Source organism: Gekko japonicus, unplaced genomic scaffold (genome assembly GCF_001447785.1).
Source record: "Gekko japonicus isolate JY-2015 unplaced genomic scaffold, Gekko_japonicus_V1.1 scaffold457, whole genome shotgun sequence".
Lineage (NCBI taxonomy): Eukaryota > Metazoa > Chordata > Lepidosauria > Squamata > Gekkonidae > Gekko > Gekko japonicus.
The window spans coordinates 212,869-224,052 of record NW_015164196.1 but is presented as its reverse complement, the minus strand read 5'-3'; the positions used below and the strand labels follow the sequence as shown (position 1 = coordinate 224,052).

The window sequence follows — 11,184 nt, the reverse complement described above, 5'->3', positions numbered from 1 at the left end:
CTCCCCGCCCCCTGGCCAGCCTCCTTGCCGTGCCTGTGGGATGCCGGAGAAGGAGGCGGCGGCGGCAACCACAACCAGCGGCAGCGAGGGACGGGGGGGGGAGAAGGGGGAGCAGAGAATCAGGGGAAGGGGGCCCACAAAATCCGCCACCGAAGAAGGTACGTGGGGTGAGGGGTGAGCTGGTCTGGGGCTGCCCCTCGCTGCTCTCCCCCCCTCCCCCGGCTCCGAGCCGAGGGCCAAGCGGCCGCTCGGCCTTCGCCACTCTGCTTCCCCCCCTCGCTCGCTGCTCGCCGTTCCCCTCGCAAGCGGCGGCGGTGGCCTTCGCAGAGCCCGTGCGCATGCGCACCGAACGCTCTTGCACTTTCGGGGGGATTTTAATATCCCCCCGAATTTTTTCCCCACATTTGGCATTTTTGTGCACACGTGGGGACTGGCCCACGTGTGTACAAACCTCCCCCTTCCCCCCAAGTGCCCCCGGAGCGCTGATTTAGCGATCCGCACTCCGGGGGCATCTTGGCTATTAGATATATAGATTTACATGTGTAACTTGCCTTCTTTTTTGGAACTCAAGGTGGTGTAGAGTTCCCATCCATGCAGAAATTATTTCTATGCTAGGGCCCTTTAGCATTGCTAAATAATGCCTTTTCCACTATCAGCAGCAAGCAGAATTAAAATCATGCTTCCATATGACACTTAACATTATATTTCCCCATTCAAATCTGGCAATGCATCCAGCTACCATGTTTACTTGGAAGTGCCCCAGTCATGCAAAGGTACTGTTTTCCCATGCAACTATCCCTTTAAATCTGTCACCTTCCCTCTTGCTGCTTCACTGGACTTCTGCTTCTCATCTTAATTAATTACTTCCTGTTCACTAGTGTTCGCTGCAGTATTGCCCAATCAGTACTTAATCAGTTCTGGGTTGGGAATCCTTTTCTCTTTGCAGCCAAAATCATGGCTTGTTAATGTTCTTTCTTTCTTTTTTCAAATTAGAGTCACTGCAATCATTAGGAAAGGCAGCATGGTATACTACAATCTCATCTGATCTCAGAAGCTAGGCAGGGTGGGTACTTGGGTGGGAGACCTCCAAGGAAGATTCTGCAGAGGAAGGCAATGGCAAACCTCCTCAGCTTCTCCCTTGTCTTGGAAGCCACTTACTGGGGTCACTGTAAGTCGGTTATAACTTGGCAGCACTTACATAATATATAACTGTGCAATTATGAAATTACATTCATGAAAAATAAAAGAATGAGTCACTGCTTTGGTTTCAAAGAGAAAAGCTATAATTGGCAAAAAAAAAACAACACAAACCCAAACCCAACAACAACCCTTCCTCCATAAGAATTGGTTGATTCAAGTGATTAACTAAGCTGAGAAGCAGAAACAGCAGAGAAGGAAGGGACAAAATTTAAAGGGACAGTAGCTCTTAGAAGCTTTACTAGCACTGTGGTAGTTCCCAGACTGAAGCTGCAATTGTGCATTAAGACTGCTGCTTCCCCACTATCCCCTGACTCATTATACCCTCTCCAGTAGGTGCAACCAGCCTCCAGTTCTGGTTCTTCCTCAGGATTACCTTCCTTCCCAGCTGCTTCCACTTTGCATTCAGTTCCAGGGCCCACGACTGCAGTTTTGGATCCGAAATCCTGTTCAGGATCTGTGGGCTAGAAAAGGAAGAGAAGAAGAGTCAAGGAGACCGAGGGATCAACAAGACCAGGAGGAAAGATGTTTACCCTTTTCCCTCATGCCATTTTCTGGCCTGGAATGCCCCGTCCCCAAGTTACCATTATCCCCAGTGGGGGACAAAATGCTGGTTGCCTCTACATATTCCAGAAATAACAAATGCACCTTGGGGAGGGCTAGGAGGCTCGGAAAGGGGTTAAATCCCCAATCCAAGTTTTACTCATAAAATGCTTCTGAGTTGCATTCAATACCAATTTTTTTCTTTTAAAAGCGCTCCAAAAGCTCTTCAGTGATTCACCAGGGGGGAAAATTCAGGGGAGGCAGCAGCTGCAAGAGACTGATGGAGGAATGTGTGGAGAAACGTTCACATGTGGCAGCTCCGTTGCTGGCACATGCATTCCCCTGCATTTGCAGCAGCAGTGCAAACAACAGGGAGAATCCTCACCATGTGCAATTTATCCTAGTTTGGCTATCTCATCCCCCCCCAAAAAAAGCCCAACCCAAAAACATCTGTTTCCAAACAGCCAATTGGAAAGCATTGTGGCACATTTCTCCAAAGGAAAGATCCAGGTGGGGTAGCCGTGTTGGTCTGAAGCAGCAGGACAAAGTTTGAGCCCAGGAACACACTTAAAACCAACAAAGTTCCAACGTCATTCCAAATGAAAGAATGCTGAAGTCTCATGGTGGCCCATCGTGTTTCACAAGGCTTAGCACAATGTCAAGGAATTGTTTTTAAAAGTCACCTCTGGAATCTGAAGGGCTGTGTGGGAGAGCTGGCCCCACCTGGGAGATGCTGACGGCTACCTCCGAGCATCAGTGGCAAAGAAAGAATTCCAAGCTTAAACGCATATGGAAGAGCCCAGCCAATGGTCCATCTAGTCCAGCATCTTGTCTCACATATTGGCCAACCAGTTCCTCTGGATGGCCAACAACAGGGCACAGAGGCCGAGGCCTTCCCCTGATGTTGCCTCCTGGCTCTGGGATTCAGAGGCTTAGTGCCTCTCAGTGTGGAGGTTCCCCTCAGTCACCATGGCTAGTAGCCATGGATAGACTTATCCTCCATGAATCTATCTAATCTCCTTTTAAAGTCGTCTATTCCTGTGGCCATCACTATGTCCTCTGACAGGGTGACCATTTGTATCCCATCCTTCCCACAAGGGTGGGATGTGCATTGTTCTCCCCTCCTCCATCTTCACAACCCTGTGAGTTAGGCCAGCCTGAGAGAGAATGAGCGGCCTCCAAGACTCAGGGCTGAGCAGAGATTTGAACTCATGTCTGATTATCTAACCACTACACCATGCTGGCTCAGAGATAGGCCTATAGCTCTCTTGGTTTTGAGAAGTGTAGATGAGGTCAAGGTTGAAAAGGCTGGTTAGGACCAGTGTTCCCTCTAAGCTGAGCTAGTGTGAGCTAGCTCACAGTTTTTTAGCCTCCAGCTCACAGATTTCTGTCTTAGCTCAGGAAGGATGGCTCCAGAGTAAACTAATTTATGCAGCAGCCAAATCGCTTGCTCACAACTTTAATCCCAGTAGGTCACAAAAAAGATTTTTTTCTCACAAGACTCCACAGCTTAGAGGGAGCATTGGTTAGGAGGACTGAGACTATACCTGCTTGTCCAGTCTGGGGGCTCCCAGGGCTCAAGCTCCTGTCCAGGGGGAGAGAAGTGGGATGCCACAAACTCTGCCAGCTGCTGCTTGGACAAGGCCCCGCCAGGTGTTGTGTTCACCAGCTGCTGAAAGTGCTCCAGAACAACCTCTGGGGGAGAGAGAAAAAAGAATGAGTTGCCAGAACTCTGTATAGGTGCAGTTCTGCCAATACCGAAATGACAAAAGTGTGTGTTGGAGGGGAGAGCATACAATCCCATGCATGGCTAGTGGCTAGCTCACCCATCAGAGGCCTGGTTTACACCAACACCACCACTGCTCCCTCTAAGCTGTGGAGTCTTGTGGGCAGGGGTCGTTTCGTAGAAAAAGAGGTGCAGGAGCTCATTAGCATAACTCATTTGCATATGCCACACCCCCTGACATCACCGGAAGTGTGTCAGAAGGCAACACCCACCGCTCAGGCTCTACTGGACTGTTTTGGATTGCTACCTATTGGGGGGGGGCACACAGACCTGTCCTCGCAGAGAAGGGAGAGCTTCTACCTGAATAAAACTTGGTCTTAAAGGTGCCACGGAACTGTTTTGGACCGGGGGGCCGGGGGGGGGGCTCTGCAACTTACCTGGCTGCTTCTTGCTCTGACTGAGGGCTGCTGGGAGCAGGGGGTGGGGCTTGTTGCATGTGCCCGCCCCCTGGGCTCTTTGCTGCCGGAGCTCCGCTTCTGTGTGCTCCTGCAGGAAATGACCCCTGCTTGTGGGCAAAAATTCTACTTTGTGAGCTACTGGCGTTAAAGTTGTGAGTGAGCAATTTGGCTACTTCATAAGTTAGTTTGCTCTGGAGCCATCGTTCCTGAGCTAGGACAAAAAATGTGTGAGCTGGAGGCTACAAAACTGTGAGCTAGCTCACACTAACTCAGCTTAGGGGGAACACTGACCACCACCTACCAGATTCAAAACAGGGCATATTTTTTCACATGGCATACATGATCAGCAAGCTATGCCATTTGAAAGGGAGAGTCGACAAATTCATGGAGGCTAAGCCCCCCCAGTTACCCTGACCTGGATGGCCCAGGCTAGCCCAGTCTCATCCATTCTCGCAAGCAAAGCAGGGTCCTCCCTGGTTAGCACTTGGATGGGAGTCCAGCAAGAATGTCCAGGCTTGGCAAGCAATAGCTGATCAGCTCTGTATGTCTTTTACCTTGAAAACTTCATGAGGGGTGAAGCCAGATTGGTGTAGTGGTTAAGAGCAGCAGACTCTAACCTGGAGAATTGGGTCCAATTCCCCACTCTCGCAGCTGGGTGACCTTGGGCCATTCACAGTTCTTTCACAGCCCTTTCACAGTTCTTTCACAGCCAGTTTGGTGTAGTGGTTAAGTGGGTGGACTCTAATCTGGGAGAACCGGGTTTGATTCCCCACTCCTCCACTCGCAGCTGCTGATGGGACCTTGGGTCAGTCACAAGCTCTGGCACAGCTGTTCCTGAAAGAGCAGTTTCTGTCAAGAGTTCTCTCAGCCCCACCCACCTCACAGGGTGTCTGTTGGGAGGGGAAGGGAAAGGAGTTTGTAAGCCGCTTTGAGACTCCCAAGTGAAGGGCGGGATATAAATCCAATCTCCTCCTCCTCCTCCTCCTCCTCCTCCTCCTCCTCCTCCTTCTTCTCTCAGCCCCTAAAAACAAGTCTAGCTTGCCACTAGTGCCACGCTAAGAGCTAGAACTTGAGGCTGCCAGACAATCCTAGGATCTCCTGCCTATTCTACACACAGTGCCATACGATATTTATAATTCTTTTCCATGAGGGGTTGCCATAAATTGGCTGCAACTTGATGGCAAAAAAAGGCCCCACCAAGGGCGTGATGTCTAAATGGAGCTTCCATATTTAGAGGCAGTCAGCCTTTGAATACAGATTGGGAGGCAAATAGAGGAGAGCTGTTTGCATTCATGCCCTGCTTGTGGGGCTTTCCTGGGGCATCTGGCTGGCCACTGTGGGAAACAGACTGCTGCTGGACTCGATGGACCTTTGGTGTGATCCACCAGGGCTCTTCTTACGTCCTGCAGAGGCCGGTTTGATTGCTTGACAACCTTGGGCGTTAAGGCAGAAATTGCTTTCCCATCTTGCCTGATCAACCAGACGCTGACCACATCCCTCCATGTCTTCCAACCTGTTATATAACCTCGGGCTTCCAAACAATGCACATTTGGGTATTTTGGAGCCGAGCATAATCTAATGAAGCTTTCAGACCTGTTCCCAAAGCAGGAAGTTCCGGTATTGTGTTAGTCACATAGATCCAGGAACAATTGCCCCAGCTGAACACATTCACACAGAAACAGGAAGAAACCATCTGCGGTGATACCGACTGGTTTTCTGAGATTTGCACAAGGCGTTTCCAACAGATTACTCTCTGTCAAGCATGTAATAGGTTCTTTTTTTCAGTTACGCTCCTGAGAACAGCTTTGTGCCTCCCCATGGGCATCTTCAGGTAGAGGCTTGGAGTGCTACTTCACAGCACTAACTAGGGTTGCCAGCCTCCAGGTAGCACCTGGAGATCTCCCACTATTACAATTGGTCTCCAGACAACCAAGATCAGTTCCCCTGGAGAAAATGGATGCTTTGGGAGGTGGGCTCTATGGCTTTATACCCTGCTGAGGCCCCTCCCCTCCCTTAAACCCCACCCCGTACAGGCTCCACCCCCAAAATCTCCAGGTATTTCCCAACCCAGAGCTGGCAACCAGAGCACTAACTGACCGACAGTAAGAAAAAAAGGGGAGGGGTGGACTTCTGTATCCTTTCCCACTGTGAAGCGTTCCTTTTCTGCAGTCAGCCAGAAGAGGAATGAAAGTAGTTATTCCATGTGACCGCCCTGAGCCTGTTCAGACCCCCCCTGAGCCCGCTTGCGGGGGAGGGCGGGATACAAATAAAATAAGATAAAGATGCAGCAATAGCTGTCTTCATGGGCAAGATGTTTACATGTTTACTCTGAAGTTAATCCCGTTCCTCTCTCTCTCTCTCTTCAATCTATATGCAGAGCATAAAAGGAAAACTGGATTCGATTTAGATGAAGGTGGAGTGAAAATTGGCAGGACTCGCAGGGCTCTTTTTGTAGAAAAAGCCCAGCAGGAACTCATTAGCATAATAGGCCACACGCAACAGCAGAAACTCATTAGCATATTAGGCCACACCGACAGCACAGCACGTTAGCACATTAGGCCACACCCCCATGTTACCAGAAGTGTGGTTATCCAGCCACACCCACCTTTTGCTGCTTATTCTGTTTACTTTGTTTGTTGTCAAAACCCAGGGCTTTTTTGAAGCAGGAACTCCTTTGCATGTTAGGCCACATACCCCTAACGTAGCCAATCCTAATGAGTTTCTGATATTGGGTGTGGCTGGTTATGCTAATGAGTTCCTGCTGGGCGTGGCCAACTCGGGAGCCAGCCGGAACTCCGTTCCTGTGCGTTCCTGCCCCAAAATAGCCCTGGGCAGGAGGAATGTTTGAAGGGATGGTAGCCCTGTGATTCCTTTCTAGGCTGGCCAGCTCTGGATTGGGAGACATCTGGTGGTTCTGTGGGTGGAGCCTGGGGAGGGGAGGGACCTCAGCAAGGTACGGTGCCACAGAGCCCACCCTCCAAAGTCATCCGGAAACCAATTGTAATGAAAGAAGATCTCCAGATACCCCCTGGAGGTTGGTACAGACAGGCTGGCATTGCAATTGGGTTTAATTGCAGGAGGGCGGGATATCAATCTAATAAATAAAAATCTAAAAAATAAAAAAACATTGCTACAAGTTAAGTAGGGTGATGGGTGGGAAAATAACAAGGAAAATGCTGGCCTGCAAAATGTTCGACACAACGTTGTTCGGATTCTTGATAAGATCTGGATAAATGGTGTCCATTCCAGATTAAACAAGGGAGTTGGGGATGCTGTACTCTGCTGGCAGGTAGGCAGGATTCAAAATGGAGCTCCTTCCCTGTGCCGAATTCAGAAGAGGATGGGCAACAGCCTGGCTGGGGCTTGGCCAGTTACCTGGGCTCTCCCGCAGTGGCATATCCACAAAGTGTTTGTCATCCGCAAAGAGCTTGGCCAACTGGACCTGCCTCAGGAGCTCTCCAGTGCAATAGATCTCACTAGAGGAAAGCAAACACACAAAGGAAGAGGTACTCAGCACCAACGGTATATGCAGTTCTCAAGGACAGAAGACACAGCAGAGCATATCATCCAACATTCCACAAAATGAACATATGGCCAGGTTTGTAACAGCACAATTGTTGTATCAAATATCACTAGCCAAATCCCAGAGTCAGTGTGGTGTGGATTTATTATCTGTATGCTAATTTGCTGCTATTCACAGGTTTTACCAACTGCGTTAATCCACTCTTAGCTATACTTACTGCTCACGATGGGTATCCCTGTTAATCTGTCTGTAGCAGTAGAATCATAGAATCATAGAATTGGAAGGGACCTCCAGGGTTATCTAGTTCAACCCCCCGCACAATGAAGGAAATTCACAAATACCCCACACATACCCCCAGTGACCCCGTTTTCCCCCCCAAAAAAAAAACAAAAAAAAAAAAAAAAAAAAGAGGAAGAGTCCAGTAGCACCTTAAAGACTAACTAAATTTGTGGCAGGGTAGGAGCTTTTGTGAGCCAAAGGTATAAGCAGAAGGACCTGAATTCCTGGTCTTTACCAGCACTGACTGAACATGCCAGGTCCCAGAATAGAATGACGGCCCCCCGGAGTAGCAGAAGTGTTCTGGGTCTGGAGTGACACCCCAGAATGGGAGTAGCATGAGTGTTCTTTCACTGGAATGGCAGCCCCTGAAAAGTAGCAGAAATGTTCTGGGACTGAATAACAGCCCCCAGAGTGGAATGATGGCCCCACGATTGACATCAGTGTGAGGTATTTCATTCCACTCTAAGATTTGTGATTACCGGTGCAGAGGACAGATTTCAATCACAGCTGCTGTCATTCCAGTCCCAGAACACCTCTGCTACTCTCAGGGGACGTCGTTCCACTCTGGAACTTGTCATTCCCAGCCCAAGCACTTCTGCTGCCGCCAGGGACTGTCATTCTACTGTAGGACCCGTCATTCCAGTCACAGAACACTTCTGCTACTCCCTGGGTCCGTCCTTTTATTCTGGGATCTGTCATTCCTTCTGCACGACCACCTGCAGCCTTCATTTGGTGAGTCTCAGCTGTTATCTCTGATCCACCTGGTACAGAACAGGGCTAGCCTCTCTTCACCTCAGCAGTTATCAGTGTCATTCACTCACCTGTCACAGGGGGGTGGGAAGTGGCCTTCTGCTGCTTGCCGAACTGGTACAGCCATACAGAGGCCCAGAAGTACCCACCGGGGTAGGATTGGCATCGTGGCAGAGGTGAAGAGTGGATGCCTGATCTAGGGAAGTGTTACACAGACCAGCAGGTAGGTCTCATCCCTACGACATCCAGGAAATAAAATCAAGTCTGAATGAGGACTTCGAAGTGTAAATAGAGCTTGGAGGTGTGGCCTATTCTCCCTGCCAGAGTTTCTTTTCTCCTCCCAACTTGTCTGGGTTCCAGGGTAATCAGTGGTCTGATTGTAATAACTTGAACTCATCTGCACAAGCCTGCACATGTGAAATGTTAGATCGCGCTAACAAAGGACTCGTAGAGTGATTCAGCAAGTGATTCAGCTTTATTGAAGTAACGAACAAGCACTCAAACGCATTAGAAACCAGAACGAGAAACTGTGGGAGCTATGCTCCTTTTAAACATAACCGGGCTAATGTAGCCACGCCTATTTACAAATAACAACCAATGAGATTGCTTAGTTAAGGACCAATGGGAGTCTTTCCCTCCCAGGGAATAGTACTGCTCTGATTGGTCACTGTTACAAAGCGACCAATAGGAAGTTCGATCAGAGGAGCCCTAGCTTGGCTCGAAGCTTAACATGGGAGTCTAATGAGGTGATTCATGTGAGGATTCCAATACATTACATGAAACACGAATCCTTTACCTTACATCTGTGCCAGCAGAGAGAACATGACATACCGTAGGTATATTGGCTTTTTACAGGGGTAAGAAGCCACCTGCTAACTGTTTCAATGTCTGGTTGCAGATGACAACATATTGCTGTACAAGTTCATATCCTTGATAATACAATATGAATTTTTAATGTTAATTTGTTTCAATAGATGAACTTCATCACAAGACCGAAGTCCCAACAAGATAAGAGGACGAACTTTCTCGAGTTTGACTGTCCGTTTCGACCTTCATCTTTGTCAAATGTCAGTTTGTAGTATTTTTTCTTCAATTCAATGTTTCCAACAATAAGTGCATAAATTCAGAGATGGCTATTCGTAGCTCTCACATTCAACAGGTTACTTCCGGATAATATTGGCTTTTTACAGGGGTGAGAAGCCACCTGCTAACTGTTTCAATGTCTGGTTGCAGATGACAGCAAGAATGGGAAGAGCCCACTGGAAACCTGAAATATTGGCATGTTTTTTACACAGAGACTTCAAAGTGCTGTATGTAATAGGAAATTAACACAGCATAAATTTCAGACTTCAGTTTCTTTGTGATGTTATGGCCAGGACATAGATAGGACTCAAAGTGGGTCAAAGTCTTTACTGCTCATTGAGAAACTGAGATTTGATCTAAAACGCTGGATTTTGTGAACTCAAAGCCAGTTAATTTTCAAACCATGACACACACCTGGATTTCAGTTGTTCCACTGAGACTGGTTGCTAAAATATGCCGAAGCTTTAAAGTCCAGTTTGTTGGCAATGGAAATGACTTGCTTGTAGCTAGGAGATGGGGGAAGAAGATCTAGGTGCTATTAGAGGGGAAAGGACTGAAGCCAAGTACATTGGACTGCGAAAGAAAATCTATTTTAGCCTGACTTCAACCATGTTAAGTCTGCTGAAGTATCTTTTAGGTTGCATAGGTGAAAAAGGAACATGCTGTGTTGATAACTCAGGGGTGATTATACTAGAAAGAACTGATTTGAAGAAGCCTGCAAGCTAGCTCCTGAGAAAGCAGAAAGTCCATCAGGAATGGAAAATGTTACTTTTAGGTTTGATTTGTGCACGCTTATTTAAATGAAGTAAAAATGGGCTTGGAAGCTGTAATTATTATTTTTTTAGATTTGGCTTTTTCTGTCTCCTGCAATCATACAATAGTCAATTCAACAGCTTTGGAAATTTTATTTGTCTTTCCTGGACGGGATCCAGCACTTCCTAACTAAAAAAGTGGGTATCACAGACTTTGAGCCAAAGAACTATTCTTCATGGCAGTCATTATAAAAGAGAGAGAGGTGGGTCCACCATGAGAGGGGAAACGCATATTTCCTGTAAGAAGAGAAGAAGAGGAGATTGGATTTATACCCCACCCTTCACTCAAAGTGGTTTACAATCTCCTTCACTTCCCCTCCTCACAACAGACACCCTGTGAGGTAGGTGGGGCTGAGAGGGCTCTTTCAAGAGCTGCTCATGAGAGAACAGCTCAGAAAGAAACTTGTGACTGACCCAAGGTCACACCAGCAGCTGCATATGGAGGCGTGGGGAATCAGACCCGGTTCTCCCAGTTTAAAGTCCATGCTCCTAACCACTACACCAAACTGGTGCATGGTTAGTGAAAAGAAATACATGGCATACGAAGAATGTGTTAATTATTTATAAAGCGTTTCTGTGCAGTCTTTCCACCCAATTCAGGGCATTCAGGTGGTGAATATTTGACCATCAAAAAGCATTTCAAATACAAATACATAAAACAATTCTATTCATTTATTAAGACTTGTATCCCGCCCTACCCTGCAAGCGGGCTCCGGGCGGCTCACTGCAGATAAATATAGCAATTTAAAAGATTTATTTATTTTATTATTTATTTATGTGTTCAATTTATACCCCGCCCTCCCCGTCAAAGAT

At 47.7% G+C, this 11,184-nt stretch overlaps 1 protein-coding gene across 1 annotated transcript in view; it reads right to left on the bottom strand.

Moving 5' to 3' along the window:
• The window catches only part of LOC107107977 (trehalase-like), a 26,794-nt gene extending 18,084 nt beyond the window's left edge, over positions 1-8,710 (bottom strand). Inside the window, exons 1-4 of the mRNA XM_015408357.1 lie at positions 8,548-8,710; positions 7,300-7,400; positions 3,288-3,435; positions 1,574-1,661 (exon numbers count right to left, since the gene is read on the bottom strand). Of these exons, the coding sequence (XP_015263843.1) occupies positions 1,574-1,661; positions 3,288-3,435; positions 7,300-7,400; positions 8,548-8,642 (432 nt within the window). The 5' untranslated portion in view covers positions 8,643-8,710. The remainder of the gene's footprint in view (positions 1-1,573; positions 1,662-3,287; positions 3,436-7,299; positions 7,401-8,547) is intronic.
• Between the last annotated feature and the right edge of the window lie 2,474 nt (positions 8,711-11,184).